General features: G+C 40.9%; 2 protein-coding genes across 3 annotated transcripts in view; one reads left to right on the forward strand and one right to left on the reverse strand.

Moving 5' to 3' along the window:
* The window catches only part of LOC110982769 (uncharacterized), a 29,835-nt gene extending 17,392 nt beyond the window's left edge, over positions 1 to 12,443 (forward strand). Inside the window, exons 12-30 of the mRNA XM_087144349.1 lie at positions 69 to 368; positions 745 to 971; positions 1,244 to 1,313; positions 2,021 to 2,118; positions 3,034 to 3,271; positions 3,805 to 3,916; positions 4,245 to 4,394; positions 4,962 to 5,148; positions 5,507 to 5,549; positions 6,006 to 6,160; positions 6,490 to 6,709; positions 7,054 to 7,164; positions 7,524 to 7,690; positions 7,859 to 7,972; positions 8,111 to 8,181; positions 8,734 to 8,774; positions 8,962 to 9,058; positions 9,529 to 9,634; positions 9,764 to 12,443. Coding sequence (XP_087000475.1) covers positions 69 to 368; positions 745 to 971; positions 1,244 to 1,313; positions 2,021 to 2,118; positions 3,034 to 3,271; positions 3,805 to 3,916; positions 4,245 to 4,394; positions 4,962 to 5,148; positions 5,507 to 5,549; positions 6,006 to 6,160; positions 6,490 to 6,709; positions 7,054 to 7,164; positions 7,524 to 7,690; positions 7,859 to 7,972; positions 8,111 to 8,181; positions 8,734 to 8,774; positions 8,962 to 9,058; positions 9,529 to 9,634; positions 9,764 to 9,835 — 2,579 coding nt within the window. The 3' untranslated portion in view covers positions 9,836 to 12,443. The remainder of the gene's footprint in view (positions 1 to 68; positions 369 to 744; positions 972 to 1,243; positions 1,314 to 2,020; positions 2,119 to 3,033; positions 3,272 to 3,804; positions 3,917 to 4,244; positions 4,395 to 4,961; positions 5,149 to 5,506; positions 5,550 to 6,005; positions 6,161 to 6,489; positions 6,710 to 7,053; positions 7,165 to 7,523; positions 7,691 to 7,858; positions 7,973 to 8,110; positions 8,182 to 8,733; positions 8,775 to 8,961; positions 9,059 to 9,528; positions 9,635 to 9,763) is intronic.
* A 219-nt stretch (positions 12,444 to 12,662) lies between these two features.
* LOC110982835 (uncharacterized) lies at positions 12,663 to 15,458 on the reverse strand. Of its 2 annotated transcripts, none has more exons than XM_022241551.2 (2): positions 15,264 to 15,458; positions 12,663 to 13,996 (listed from the first exon to the last, which is right to left on the reverse strand). In XM_022241551.2, the coding sequence occupies exon 2, from the start codon at positions 13,962 to 13,964 to the stop codon at positions 13,080 to 13,082; it is 885 nt and encodes a 294-aa protein (XP_022097243.1). In that variant the 5' UTR covers positions 13,965 to 13,996; positions 15,264 to 15,458; the 3' UTR covers positions 12,663 to 13,079. The 2 variants fall into 2 exon arrangements, with proteins under 2 accessions (XP_022097243.1, XP_022097245.1); XM_022241553.2 differs by lacking the exon at positions 15,264 to 15,458 and adding an exon at positions 14,461 to 14,584.
* Between the last annotated feature and the right edge of the window lie 986 nt (positions 15,459 to 16,444).

The following is a 16,444-nucleotide window of genomic DNA, read 5'->3' on the forward strand; positions in this document are numbered from 1 at the left end:
CTTAATTTATCTCTTAGCCAATTTTATAAAACACGTGTATCTGTATTTGAGCCTACTTTTTTCAACAGCCCCATCAGAACCACCGAGAGGAATTACCAACACAGCAACATTGGAACGAGGACTGAGGTTTGAGTGGCAACCACCGTCCTGCCAGGGTCACCGGGGCATCATCACAGGGTACGGGTACCGACTACTGGATCTAGAGGAAAGAGGGGTAAATATTACTGAAAACACCCCTTCGAATGAGACGCAAGCTGACGTCAGTGGTCTGGTACCCTATACACTGTACTCATTCCAAGTCTTAGCACGCACTTCAGCTGGAGATGGTCCGTATAGTGAGGCAATAAGGCTCCGCACAGCCCAAGCAAGTGAGTCTTTGTGTTTGGTAAATGAAGCATGAAATCCGTTTATGCATTTGAGAAGCAACTTGTGACATAAATGATATAACTCTGTAGATGCATGCAGGAACTCGTGAAAGGAAAACAATTAGTGATATTTGAGTTAGTTATAAAATTCAGTGGCCATGAAGGAGGACAGACCAGGCACATCCTTCTGTTGGCACACGTTATTTACGGCTGCATATTGTAGCCAAAGGAAGTCCAATGATTGGGTTTTCTTTGCAGAAAAATAACTGTGGTACGAGTCATATTTACCAGGACGCAAACTAAGCCTATATAGATATTCAGACATAACAGCGAAAGAAAGGAGACACGACAATTCTGTACAAAACTCTTTTGTATTCAGAACCACCTCAAGTTCCCATGGTAACGACTCCCGGCGCGAATGCTACCTCCATCACAGTTCGATGGCGCCGTCCAGACCCACCTCACGGCATCATCATTGCTTACTACATTCGCTATGGCATTGTCCCCCAAGGCAATGAGGAAGTGAAAGTCACTGAAGGACTGAACGATACCGTCCTTGAATTTGTGCTGACTGGTCTGGTTGCTGATAGCAACTACTCCATGCAGGTAACTTAAAAGTAATCGGGAACGCGAATTCACAATTTTTGTCTGGAGCCTGTGTAGACCATACTCGCCACTTCAACATGTCAATTAAGTTTCCAATTTCATCTTAAAGCCGTTATATACTGAACGGGTAACCATTTTATTTCATTTAAAGTAACTTCATCTAAAAGAAATTCTGCAAAATGTCATTTATTTATTATCGTTGAGGTTGCCCACTGCTAACAACTGAAGGTGTATTGGCAGTCCGTTTTTTCAATTGAATGCTTCCTTCACAGGTCCAGGCAGAAACAATAGTGAGCCGAGGTTCTTGGAGTGAACCATCGTTTTGCACTACGCTTGAAACAGGTGATAGGATCTGTTATAAACATGTTCCGTTATTCATGTTATTTGGAATCCTAAGTATCATAACTATATCTTGAATCAACGTTTGCGGGGTCTGCAGCGGAAAGACATGCACGTAGGCCAGCTGTCGGTTTTTCTGTGGGGTGTACCTTACTGTTTGCTTTATTCAATCAAACTGTAGCTAGGTTAGGGTTCATTAAAGCTTCTCACAAACGCTATGTGTTCAGGGAGTTTAGAACTGAGTGAAACACTTTGTAACTTATTTTTGAGAGGACTTGAATGAAATGCATAGTAACATACAACAGCTGGACCTCAGTTTTGAGTTCCCTTGCTGAAAGAGCCAATCTCATTGCCTTCGTTCAGTTCAGTGAAATCCAGTGGCATCCCTGTTGGACGGTTCATGATATCCCTGGCATTTGATTGGTATAGGCAAGAATCACGGTGTACCTCCACGAGCATCAAAGGATTCTAAAATAACGGCACCAGTGATTTCCCTTTTTCAGCCCTTGTTTCGAAACCTACTGTGAACGGTCATGCTATCTGCAGAGGGGCATAAAACAGGGGTACACAAATTTGACTTTACCCTCTCGGGGATTTCTACAGGGGGCCATGCTGCCCCATTAAAACTCACATCACTGATGCACCAATTTATTAATTTTATCTTACCGTTAGAGCTTTATCACTTACTGTTTATCATTTTCATGTTCAAGTTCCCTCTGCACCTGTCGGTGTTCATCTCGACAATAAAGGAGACAACTGCCTCGTCACATGGAATCCACCTGAGCAAGGAAATGTTGTATCCTACAAGGTATGATAAATCATTTCTTTTGCTTGTCAAAGAAGTCTTTGTCGTATCAAACACCAAAAGTATATCACTTATGATAACTTGCGTTGATTACATACTGCATGGTTTAAAAGCCTTATAGCCATCATGCGACTTATACCCCATGCAGTCAGTCGCAGATGACTGTCACTAATCCACGTGAAGTTGATAAATCCAGTCCACGCTGCTAATACTTATTTTGGTCTTGACTGAACCGTGTTCTTCAGTGACAGACATTCTGTGACAGACACGTTGCTGGGGATGGAATGGAGAAATTGTTCTTTCCGGTATGGAAAAATGACATGCAAGAGTTTATTATCCAAGTTTCGAGGGTGAAATCAGGGAATAGAAGCAAAACCATTCAATTCCTTCTTTTAAAAGTACAAAATAATGCCCTATGTGTCACAGCTTTCCGAGGTTGCTTTTTAATGTTTCAATGTTCGCTAGTTTATTTAGGCCTATTAAATATTAAACTTTGGCTAACACTCAAGTTTGTGATTATTATCCACTGCAGTTTTAAATGGTTCTGTTTGATGAAGCACTAGGAAAATGAAAAGGCCATTTTCAATGACTCAGTCGCTTCTTTTGGGCAAGTTCTAGCGACAAGCTGTAACGTTCGACAGAACAATCACACGATTGGCGGTTTGGACCATCCTGCCGACCAGAGTACGCCACGAAAGTTGTAGCCAACTGAATATGAGCGTGTTCACAAAACATTATGACCAGGGATATTCAAGTATAGGCCTAACTGTTTTGCACATGCGCATTGATAAAAAGCAATTTACTAGTTGTCCACCCATGGTTCACGCTCGAACACACCTTCCGTTATCATCCCTTTGGAACCGGAAGCTTTGCAGCGTGCAGGGAATTTTACTTTTTGGTTTCAACTTTCCAACCTAGATTTTTCGCAATGCGTACCTGATACCGAGGGATGGATCGGATGATCTGGATCCAATTCCCGATCTAAATGCATCAGATTTTGTTGTCACTGATGATACGACTCCAAGAACGTATTCAGTCAAGAAGAGTGATCTAGCAACCTACACGCGATATAGATTTCAAATTTCGGCTTCTACTCAAGCTGGCGAGGGATCTGTCAGTAAAGAGACCAACTCGATATGTGATTCACCCAGAGCAGGTAGAAAGTGCGATTAAGTTAACCTACTGAAAATTGATATGGTTCATTATGAATTCAGTGGTAAAACAAAAGGTTAGACGGTGGATCTCCAATTCAGAAACTTGAATGCTCGATTAATTATATCAAAGGCATTGAATTTAAAAAAATGTAAAACTTACCTTGAGAGCTTGGGCATTCCATAGTGGTTACATTAAGGTCACCACCGACATAATTGGTAACATAAATCTTACAGTGAAGGTATTCCTGCGCCACCCGTTGGCCCTGCAAAACGTTCGCTGTGGAATGTAAACCTAACCATTAGCGTTCTACTCTAAACAGTTAGGCCAGTTTATAGGCTGTCCGAATTGGACTTGAATAGTTAAACAGACAACAAGCCTCGTGAGTTTTTCCAAAAAAGTCCGATTCAAACACAGCTTTAAACGACTAAAAATAGAATACTGGTCAGGCGAGTTTGAAACAGTGTTGTGAGGCTTAGACATTTGGAGACTTTTCTCACATTTTGCACTTTTCTGCTGTTGTGCTTCATAATACAGCTCCCGTTGAGCTCCAACAGCCCATGATTTCTGATACCCCTGGGAACCCAGTCTTTGATCGCACCTTCAAGGTGACAATTGGATCCATTAGTCAAAGAAATGGGCCCGTCAGGTGAGTATACAATGAGCTAATAGTAGGGCATACTTTCTTTCACTCCATTATCGGAAATTCAAGTTGATTATAAATCTATGAGCTGAAAGCAATATGGTGGCCTTTCTCAGCAGACAAAAAGTCCAATTAAATCCTTGCATGCTAGTATGAAAAGATTGTTAAATTAATGGCCATTACTGTCCATATTTTGAAGGATTTTCTAGTTGTAAGTTGATTGATATTGGTGATGAAGTATTGTCGCGCACAAGGATTTTTTTGTTGTTTCTTTGGGGATTTCGTATTTTTAAGTGAACTCTAACTTTCCCTAATGACTCACTTCGTTGACCAGCTGCGTGGAAATAACAATCATTTGGCTGAAGACTGATGAAAACGTTGAGGGCACGGATCCGGACATACTCTACCATCCTGACCTGTATCGCTCCTACGAAGACGCCAAAGTGACTCAAGGATTACCGTATGTCGCTGTGGTACTAGAAGGGTTAGTGTCTTTACTTGTGCATTATCGTTTACAAGGTATTGTAGACGAAACTCTTCAACAATTGGACAGCAGATGAGATGAGTAAATCTCCCAGTCTTCAAATGCTGATTTTCATTTTCTTTGTGGTACATATTTTTGGCATTTCTTCAGATCATTCGAGGTAACATGAGGTAACTGAAGCAGTAAATATATCTAGAAACATTTGATCGCACCAAGAGGAGAAAAAAAGTATTGACCTTCCCATCGAGTTGCTTGTATTGTCAGGGGAAAGGTTTTCACCAGATTTGAGGAATTGTGTGTAACCCTCAGCAAAATTCTACCGTGAACTGCATCGTCAAGTGTAAGATAGTTTGTCATGTCTTATACAAAGCCGCGTTAATTGGAGCTTGGCTTCTTCAGCAGTCTAACGTTAAATGTTTCCTTTCCCCGCCAATCCATGGCATAAAATGCCAGTGGAAAAATAGCACTGGATAAAAATGACTAGCAGCCTTCAATATCAGGCATCCACAGAAGTGCCACATGTCAGCTTTGTAAACATAATTGTTCTTCCCAACTGACCCTCTGCAGGAACGACTTAATCGAGTCAAAGGAAGTCACAATAGGAAGTGGGGGAAAGTCTGAATGCCAGAGCACTGGATCCAGGCGCAAAAGAAGACAGGCGCCAATGATTCACGAAGGAGAAAATGGAGCGCTCACGCCGGACAGCAAATACACGGCTTTCATACGAGCATACGTGGTACTAGACAACGGAATGGTAAGATACCAGCAGTTGTAAGCAGTGGCGTAGCTAGGATTTTAGGGGGGCACAAAGTGGCACTAGCATCTTATGGGGGCACCAGCTTTCAGTGGTGTGTTTTTTTGGGGGTAAGTTTTTGTTAGCCTGGTTCAATATCCATTCATCCGTTTTTTTCAGTGGGGGGGCACCTGGGGGCACCGGGAATTTGTGGGGGGAGGCATGTCCCCCCGTGGCTTCACCACTGGTTGTAAGGCTTGATTGATATACTGCCGCATACTGGTTATTGATCTGGAAAAGTTTCCTGCTTGCAGTTCAATTTAATGTGTTTCAAAGAAATGATGAGATACTTTCGTAACTTTTGACTGAAACATTTCAGGAGGACTATGTCACAAGTCCATTGCTGCAGCCTGTGTGGACTGGTAAGATTTAATACACGTGTGTAATATAGGCTCTACAAACTCATAAATATTTATATATTTATAAATCTTTATATTTTCGAAATGGTTTCAGAAACAAAATTCTTTTTTCAAATTACCGAAAAGAGCACCCCCTTAAACGTACGTCTTTATACAACAAGAGAGCCTGAGCTATAGAATTCCACATGCCTTCCAAACACTCATAATATAAGTTTAAGATGAAGGCAGGATTGAGATTTTAGAAAGTCACATGTAAATCGCTCGTCAGTCACAATTCAGATTATGGGTTAATCAAATAGTTACAAAGAAAACCGGGTCATGTTTTTATTGACAATTTTGAACTACAAAATTGAATGCCTTGATAGAGTTGATACAGGGTGCAAAACCCCAGTTTATTTTATTCTGTTATTCTGTACATCTGTCCTTTCTCTATGAATCTTTTTTTTTCGTTCCTTTCAGCCCAAGCGACTGATTTTACTGCGATTATTGCTGGAATGTGCGTGCTGAGCGTTGTACTGCTGGTAGTCTTGATTGCGTTTGGAGTAATATTAAGGCGACGTCGCGCAAAGAGCTTTCAACCATCGCCAACGGTCGTCACTACTAATGTAGAGATGGTGAGTCCATCGTACGATGCATCGATTTGCTTTTTGGAACAAAAGTGAAAGAAGTGTTTTTACGTAGGATGGGGGACATGTAAAAAAGGAAAGATTTATTCCCAAATATGGATACAAAAACACAAATAAAAGATATAAGCCTATTTTCAACATAGCACAGAAACCGTCAAACCCTCCTTCATATCCGTTTCCCTGTGTTCACCTCACAAACAGAAACTTAATGCTTCAAAAGAACAAAGGACTTGGGACTTTTTTTTGCATAAGAGATCATAGTTGACTTGGAGTGATTAATTTCTGGTTTCTCTATTACTATGTCACTCACTTGGCAGGATGAAATCGATTATGAAAGGCCTATTAAACCAGATGACAGGCAGTCCACTGTCTACGAAGACGTTGGCCTGCCAACTTGGGCGTTGAGATGGGAGATTCTATGGAAGAATTTGGTCGTTGACGACAAAGTCCTCGGTCAAGGGAACTTTGGCGAAGTGAGATTGGGAACTGTAAATGTCAGTGGGAAAAAGACAGAGACAGCGATCAAAGTCCTCAAAGGTAATACACAAGTGTAAATGATTTATATACCAACACACTATCATAATGGAACAATCCAAACTATCGAACTCTAAAACATTAAGATAATTGGAACTTTATATGAATAATTGTGTATCAGTAGAAGGGCAAAACTGTATTTTTTGGAGGTCTGAAGGATATCTACTCAATGTTTGGTTATGCTCCTAAAGAATGAGTAAACCGGCATTTTCCAAAAGGCTGTTTTCTAACTGAAAAGATAAAAAGTACCTAAGAGTATACTCAGTAAGCAGCGACGAAATGGCAGCTCAGACTACTTTTCTTATACCGAAGTTAATCACTAACAATTTTTTCCAATTTCTTGTTAGGGCGTGCTTCAGAGACCGACCGTGAAGACTTCATGGAGGAATTTCGTACAATGACCAATATTGGGTACCATCCCAATGTGGTATCGTTACTGGGCGCTTGCCAACATAAAGGTAATAGAAGGGTGCTTTTTGGAGCCTGCGCTGAAATCATGTTTAGTCCGTTGGTGCTATAAACATTTGCATTATTTGGTTCGCCAGAACGGCCTTTATGGCGGTTTATTAATGACATGATATCGAGGTACTTCAAATACATCATAAATTGTAGACAGCAAATTAAAAGCAATTGGAGGTTTTTAGATTTCTTTGGTTGTATCAGTGAGAGTTTCTATACTTTATTCAGTTCCTCGATGATCCGCTTTATAATTTGTGCTTAAATGTTTGTCGAGGATCCATCATTTTAGAGAAATTCGAAAACGTGACCACATAGACGGCATTCAATGTTTCTTTTTCCAACCAATGTCTTTTAAAAGATGTGTTGTATGTCGCCTTGGAGTACCTCCCTAAGGGTGATCTACGCAGCTACCTACGCACGGGTCGCTTACAGTCGGAGTCAGACGAGGGCGCCCTCTCTCCAGATCAACTCATCAAGTTTGCTCTGGATGTTGCCAAGGGGATGGAGCATCTTGCCATGTCAGGGGTAGGGAACTCTCTCATTGCAATTTTTTGCAATGAATGGTGATGGTGTTCGGTAATACTGGTGGCCCATGAAGTGAAAACGCGAGCGCACGATGAATCACTTGTAGCGTCGCCTTCCCAATCTGCACAGCAAACTGATCAAGTGGATTATTATTCAATGTGATTCCAGGTTATTCACCGTGACTTGGCAGCCAGAAACATCTTGCTTGGTGAGACACTAGTAGCTAAGGTGTCTGATTTCGGCCTTTCAAGAGGGGAAGATATTTATGTCCAAATGTCAAAGGTAGGCCTTGTCTAGGTGCTGTTTTTTTTAAACTTTAGACAGATCTCCAAGTTAGACAAGTTTAAAATTAAGTCAGATGAATTTCTCAAACAAAATTTGTTGAATACAAACCTTAGTATGTGGCACTTTCTTTTGCAGCGCCGTGTACCAACCCGCTGGCTTGCCATTGAATCTTTGACAAGTCGCACCTACACAACCCAGAGTGATGTGTAAGTTGAGTCACGAGTAATTGTTTATTCGGATAAACAACCTTCCTTTCAATGAACTATTTTAAAATTCAGTTGTACCAGCTTTCCACAAAAGCAGAGAGAGGATATAAATATTTTCACAAAATGTAAAATAAAGTACCGGAAGGAGAAATAATTTTGGTCTTATTGTTGGATTATGTATTCAGTCACTTTTGAAAACCTACGAATACACCTGAAAATTTCAATTTTTGTAACCAGCTTTAGATTATCATTATATTGAATTGACTTTCACCTCCAAGTATCCTATTTCGAAATAAATATTCGTATCTTTCATTAATTGGTCGAATATCGCAATATTCGAGTAATCGGCACAGTTCTCATACATGTAAGAACTTGTTCCCCAAACGCCTGCTTTAAGATGTATGACGAAAGCTTTTTCTAAGTAACAGAGCATAAATAGCCTTGTATATGGTCACTCGTCTTCAAATTCGAATCATGGATTATTAAAAACACTCATTTTGAATTACAAGGTGTTTTCTCACTGAGACTTTTTAACTTCTTTGCGCAATTCAGGTGGTCTTTTGGCATTCTTCTGTGGGAAATAGCTTCAATTGGTAAGATGGAATTATTTATCACACTCTGACGAAACTCATAAAATCATGCAGACTTTAATGCATAATATTACGTAATATGCAGAATTGCATGGAGAGATATACAAGCAATGGTCATGTTTCAGCCTGACAATAATTCTATTCCGAAGAATTCCTTAAAATGTGATTGATTGGTGGATTTTTTCCGTAGGTGGCACACCATACGCAACCATTGCCACCAAGTCACTGCTAGCAAGGCTAATGCAAGGATACCGCATGCCCAAACCTATCAACTGTGACAAAGAAATGTAAGACTGCTTCAGATTACTCACTAATGCACTACAGTGTACTATAGAAAGAAAAGCATGGAGAAAATAGCTGCTAAACTTTCATTTAAGACAGCAGCAGATGCAAGCCAATCAATTTGATATTGTTATGGTGTGCCTTTCTTTGCAACATAATATTGGTTAAGAACCTTACTAGATTGAATGGATCATGATTGGGCCTAATGTCTTTCTTATTTCCAGGGCTTGAATTTGACCGCCAACATAAGCGAGTTACCAGTTCATTTTAATGTGATCCTTCAAACAATGTAAATCTTACGTGTTTATTACTACTTTTTTCAAGATCAGGCAATTTACGTTTTAAACCACCTTAAAATCTAAACTCTATTATATGAAATTCTTGGTGCGTTCCACCAGTCCAACATCTTCTTAGAATTTTTCGGTATAGTCCATTGTTGCATTGATAGATTATTATTATATATGTTTACACAAAGCTTCTCCTTGATGCTTCGTTGCTGGGAGGAGGACCCTAGCAACAGACCGTCCTTCAGCGATCTGGTCCGCATCTTCAGCGATTTGAGCGACAAGAAGGTGCAACACGTGAGTGGGGCTTAGTGTTCAAAACAGTGAGAGTGTTTGCCGACAAATCTTTTTTCCTCACTCCAACTTTGGTATGAACTAACCTTGAAGGGTGGTTTAGACAATGTTCCCGGTCTTCCCTTTCTGCAGACATACATGGCAATAGATCGAGCTCACTATGCGAATTTCAGCGTGATCCGACCGGAACGTGATGACAACTGAGCCGACATCGACAAAGATCTACTTTAAAGACGACTCGACTCCATCGGGCGCAGTTGGAATGATCCTTCAACCTACAGGCGAGCAATTTGCATAAATGCTAGATTGTAAGTGTGACCCACAGCTTTGCTAGAAAAGGGTGAACATTCAAATTCAAATGACTTTAAAAGACTTCTTAATTTCGTCGTGTAGTAGCACTTTGTTTTCTGCCTGTGATAGATGAAATAGTGTTCTCTAAAATATGAGATTTTGACAATGTAGCATCTGTGCAGTGATACATGATGGAGTAAGTTAAAATCGGCGGAAGAAGAAACATACTAACAGGGTATCAAATACATTCTGTTCACGTAAACGAAATGCACGCAAGGCATGAAAAATGGCTAGACTAAAGGCCCCAGTTCGTATTCGCGTCAACACTTGCGCCAAGTGTTGCGTATCCGTCAAAATCGCTTACGTGGGTGCCGTGTTGAGCCTGGTTTCCATATGGTCGTTAGTAGCACAGACGGTCTTCAAAACCTCAAGACGCAGACACGACCGGAAGAGACGCTGTGCGACGTCGTTCCACCCCAAAACAATGGCGTCCGAAACTCGGAAAATTTTCGCAATAAATGCCTTTTTAGGTGGCAATGTTGCCTCTTGAAGCCAAACTGATACTCCAGTTTGATGTATTGTTAACGCGTTCGTTGACGATTGGAGCAGCATAATTAGGAGCAAATTGACAAAATGAGTGGCACTAAGGGAGAGGAACGTCGTTGTACGTCCGTCATGCCAACGTGCATGTTTGTATAGGCCTACACAGCGACTCAATGTAGGCAGTCGGCAAAGTTGAAGCGGGCTCAAGTTTGCCGATTCGTCTGGGGCTGGTTTGCATTTGTGGCGACTCTTCCGTTGGACATGTTTCCATAATTATGTCTGTGTTGCAGTTTCCGTCTTGATTGCGTTGCTGTCTGCATTTCTTATGTCGATTTGGAAAACAGGTTTTAGAACTGAGTCCTAAGACCATTGTAAATTTCCATAGTAAGTTTAGAAATTAAAAGATGCTAATATTCTGTGAACAAACGCAATCGTAGGTGATTATCGCTTTTTAATTAATTAGAATTTACATTGCATTATAACTCATTATACTTTGGTTCCATCTGTGGCATTAAAATAATGCATTTGAGATTATTGTATTTGACTATAAACATGTACTCAAGATTTAACTATTTTACTGACATATTGTTTCATAAATGGGTTAATGGGATATTCCATTATACGCTTAAACCCACAGTACTGAGTTTTAACACTTTGCTAGCGATACAACGTAATGGAATTTCCTGAGAAGTGAAAGTTTAATCCTTCACATTCTTCGAATAGCTTTTAAATAGAACTATGATCTTGAAACCAAGTGTACTCCTGAGTTTTTTGGCTTCCGTAGTGAAGCTATCCATGCTTGGTCATATACGACCTGAACCATTACGAATAGTTCAGTGCTATATTAAAGCCGTATCTGTGCAGAACGATAAAGTGCAAACTAAAGAAATATGAATGATAAAGTGCACTTGATGTGTGACATCATATGTACATGTATTATTGGTAATTATCAGTTTGATACTTCGGTAATAAGCTATAAATTATAATAACGTTGTTATTAACAGCATGATAACATCAGGAGGCAATGGTCATACTCACGTAGTAAAGCAGTTATGCATATAATTTCTTATAACGTGAAATACATTTTATCAGAATCTCCATATTGATCAGTAGGCCTACGTGGGTGTGAGCATTTTGCCATCCCCGTCGGTTCTCAAGCACAAGGCGCCCACTACAAATTTGTAAATGAAAAATTTCCAGCTCCACAAACATCGTGGGTGTTTGTATAACTGCAAAGGCTCCCGTTCTTAGTGATATTAGGACTCTAGAATTGCCGCCGTGGAAATCAATCTATGCGGATCTTGATCTGAAAAGAGCCCGTTCGGCATAAAGCGCGTCCGGGATCATTCAGGACCTGAGCCAATCAGTGAGGCTGAACATTCCAATTTACTCACTCTTTCGTTGGCATCGTACGATATTATTTTCATCTGACAATGACGGTGCTGCGAATTCTGGCCTCGGTGATAGTTGAGGTTTCTCGACCAAAGTTCATTTTGGTTGAGATAGCTCGTGTAGTTTAAAGTGGTCTCTGTGAAACGCGAAAGGTTGGTTATACTGTTATCTAGGTGTTTAATGCAAACGGACGATATCGATGGCACGCATGCTTTCTTATGCAAACTGCGTTTTTTATAAAGAGAACCCATGGCATTTAGAGCGTATAAGCATCTAGCATTGGTCGAGGTAATTTATTTCAGAATTTTGACATCTTGTGACTCCACTCTGATCGACCTCTGAAACGTAGTTGTACCATAGTTAATTTGAGTTCAGATATTGAGTTTGGAGAACTAAGAAAATATGTGTGTTATGCCAGCACAAGAACAATTTCTCTTTCAATTAAATACAATGTGTCAAGCGCTATGGAACCTTTTGACCCGTAAGAGGAACTGTTTTATTTCATTTCATTTATTAATTTAAAATCAACATTCAAAATACAGATAAGATGCAATAAAAGCTATCATCAATAATGGTTTTACCACAAGATACCTGAGCAACTTTCTTACCTGATATACACTTGGGGTAAAAAGGACCAATGACGCGGTCTAAATTTGCTTGTTGCCATGGTAATGTTTCCCAAATTGGGGTGTTAATGGCCCACAAAACAACACAGTTCTACAGACTTCATTTGAATTCTCTACAGTATTTACCTTTGATACATTATTGGCTATCAAAAATAAAGGTAAAGACCAATGTGTGATAAACTACACCCTCTGCAATTCTTGATTTTTTTGCTGAATCACTGGTCTGTGAAATTAACATTTTGTTTGTCCTTTCTGTTATACGTGTCGAGTCTAACTTGTCAATTCATTATTTTGTCTATATTGGGGATATATTTTATCACTGAGTGGTACATAAATAATCATATTTCAAAGGGAATTTATCTGCATTTGGGTTATAATCATTCTTTCTTTTCAGTTGTATTTTTCCGTATTTTATTTTTTTTTTATCAGTTTTTAAGTATTAGGCCTACATGTCCGTTAAAAACTCTGCTTAAAAACACTACGTCGTGGGTTCAATCGAGGTAGCCTTTGAGCATTTTTAAACAGCGATTTTTCGGTAAGAATTGACTATTTTGTACTTTAAGAGTCACTTCTTCACGCAGCAAAGTGACGTCATTCTAGCCGGATGCAATTATTCTTCGGCGGTGGAGATCTTCGTAGTAACTCATGCTATAACGAGCGCACGCCTTCACATCATCCGGCAGACTATCTAGATCCGGGACAGGTGTCGGTCTGCCAAACCCCTCACTCTCGAACGTATGCTTGTAGGCATGATCCATCTCGTCGTTCATGCAGACTTTGGTGCCCATCCAAGAATTGATGATGTCTCGGCCTGGCTCCCACGACAGCAGCTTGCTGGAGTACGGAATACCCATCTTGGAGCAGTAAGTGGACAAAATCCCCGCCGGATCCTGCAGCAGATCGTCGGCATCCAGGATGACCGGCGAGGGCTCGATGTTCTCTCGGACGTACTCCACTAAGTCGTTCATCTCCTTGTAACCGTATCCGGGAGGGAACAGTATAGGGGGCAAGGTCCGCATGTCGGGGAAGTCCCCCACGAATCCATGCAGATACTTCTTGTAAGAAAGGAACAATTTGAGAGGATGGCGAATGATAAAACTGTACTTAAATCCTTTAGGCAGCATGTCATAGCGACCATCCAGATACTGGGCCTGTTCCTTACAGAAGAGGACCTTCTTACCAGGACATGGAGCTTCCAAGACCCCTCGGACCGATTTAAACGATAGCAACGATGGGTCTGCCCCCGAAGCTGCGACCTTGCTCTTCTTATAAATTCCGTCAAGAATGACGTTAAGTTTACTCTCCATGGGGTCCAAGGGAGTGGTGACCGGCCGCTTGGCGTCTGGCCCGAAGAAGTGCGCGTCCGCGTAGAGTTGCACGGCTATCTGGATTCCCTCGACGTAACTCAAGCACTTCACCAAAGTGTTGGTCATTGTGCGGGGAATGCCCCAAAGAAAAACGCGGTTGAGCTCATCGGCCATTTAAAAGATAGCTATAGCATCAAATGGAGTTTCTGTAACGAAGAAATAAAAATGGGCCATGGATATTTCGCGTATAGCAGATATATAACTGCCTTGATATTAGTAGGCCCTAGTGAAAATGAGAAATTACTTCAAGCAAAGATGATAGTGCCTGTACATAAATTATTCCATTTCAACTCTGGGTTCTTCTTTTGCCAAACCACGACCCCCCCACACACACACAAAAACAGCCATGCATTGCAATTCATCATGCGATGAATGCATTCCGCACACCTGACCTTCGCTTTCAGCATTATCGTTCCCAGGCCTCAGTCGCCTACGAGTATACCGAGTTGTAGAGTTTGTCGCGTATTTGCGATTTTCAGAAGTGCGCGGTCAACGCATGGCATGTTGTTTCTCTTTTAGTTAAGACAGTTTTCCACTTTATATCCTAGGAAATATCTCTAAAAGCCTTTGTTGGAGCTTAAATAAACGAAAAATAATTGTTAATTCCTACATTCGTGCACGATATTGTTCCTGTTTAAGACTTCAGGGTTAATAAGGTTGTACTTTGCAGGTGTAACATGTCCGGGATACGATCAAGACACTCAGTGCAGCGGCTGTGACAGGCTTAATCGCATAGCTCTAGTTTATTTTCGTTATATATGTACAGCGTCAAATGCCATGCCATGCATGTTGGTTGGACTTTGACGTGTCTGCCGAGTGAGCTAATTTGTATGACTGCAAAGAGGTCACTGCTTGTCCTCTTTTTTTTTTCAATGTATACAGACAGCAGATATTCTGCTTGGGCATGTCACGTCTCTGTCAGTCAGGCAGGAGTTCAAGGCTCGCCAGCTTTACCGGTCTAAAGTTACGGACGGTTGACCATGACATGAACGTATTGTACCGGTAGCCTATGACATTTGCACTCCACGTACATGTACAGTGTATGCATGTATATTGTACATGTACACACGTTTGCATGCACGGCATCGAGATGGTTGTTCTTATGGAAAACCTGAGTGTCCAATTCTCTTTTAGTTTCACCGATAACAGCATTAAACATTTACCAGCCATTCTCCTTTCATTTGTGAGACAGAAACATTAGTTAAAAATACTATTCACATGAACATATGATGAGGAATAGTTTAGAAAAACCAGACCGATGTGTAGAAATTGAACATGATCGTAATTTACTGGAATACATGCACTTTTCAGTCGTCAACTATTGGCAGTAAACTCCACAAATAACTCTGAGTTTGACAAGGCAACGATCTGAGTGGAAAGCTTCTCTTTAATTAATAGGCCTAAACTACTTACGTGTACACGTAGACCTGCACACTCAGGATCCGAACTGAAGCGACCCGTGTAGAGTATGGAGACAGGTTGTTGCGCCTTCAAATAGGGTGAAATAGTTGCGAGAAGCCAGCACCAGCTACACCGTCTTGTACGCATGTAGTACGTCCAGTAATGGAAAATTTCAGTTCACGAAAAACGGACTTGAAAAGCGCAGGAGCCCGTGAAGTGAGGGTCAGAGGTTGCAAATTGTAGAGGGCGCAATCACTACTACACATTCGCTGGTCGCCCAGCGCCGGACAAGGGAGGAGGAACGGGGTTGGCCGCCTTGCACACATTAAGTTAGTGAAGAAAATACGTCACACGGGGTCACGAATTGTGAGTAAATTTCTGCCAGGTGCGCAAGCTCGCTCAATGCGTCAGACAAGCGGCGGTTATCAATTCGATATTTTTTTTTCTTTTTCTTCCTCACTGCTGAAAATATTCTCATTACAAATTTAGTTTATCCAAAACTGATCAAGATAACTAGTGATTTGAAATCTATCGCCAAAGACACGTGATTAGTAAGAAGATAAATTACCGTGATTGTTCCAAGACCTAGTTTTCATCATAATAAGTTGACACTTTCGTCTAGCCAAAACATTGCCAGTGGCTAACTAAAAACATAAACAGCGCTTCGCTAACAGAAAGTGATAACCTCGTGGTCGGACGTCGTGCACAATGAGCCTATCGCAGTGCAAAGCCAACAGCCCTTCCTTAGGCCAGTGTCCAAACAGGGAGCTGCGCGATGAGCGAATACTACATACGCATGCAGCTTACGTACACGCGTAGTATAAAAAGATTTTACACTACACGTAGGGCTATCATTGATACTGATAATCGAAGTGTTGACATTATTTGTAAATATCTTTTAAGACCATTCAGACGCAGCAGCAAGCTCTTTTAGTTATGAGTAAAGTCTATTTTGATAATTTTATATCTTTTAGAATTCTTTGCCAAGGTCAGCATTTTATGTGGGTTTAAACGTTTATATTTCTGCGAGATCAATGGCGCATGACGCGAAGGACACTGAGTACAAGTATTGAATTCTTTCCTTAATTTAATGTATGGTCTTTGTGTACACGCGCAGAACGCGTGCAAGAACCCGATTGGAACACTTACTACCATCTGTCTTTTCTTTTGCCGCCTGCGGGAGTGGGGGTGCA

This window comes from Acanthaster planci, linkage group LG12 (genome assembly GCF_054643075.1).
Source record: "Acanthaster planci isolate LZ-2023a linkage group LG12, COTS_SCS, whole genome shotgun sequence".
Classification (NCBI taxonomy): Eukaryota; Metazoa; Echinodermata; class Asteroidea; order Valvatida; family Acanthasteridae; genus Acanthaster; species Acanthaster planci.

Bases quoted from the DNA above. Each gene is read 5' to 3' on its own strand.
- LOC110982835 (XM_022241551.2), bottom strand. From the start codon at position 13,964: ATGGCCGATGAGCTCAACCGCGTTTTTCTTTGGGGCATTCCCCGCACA.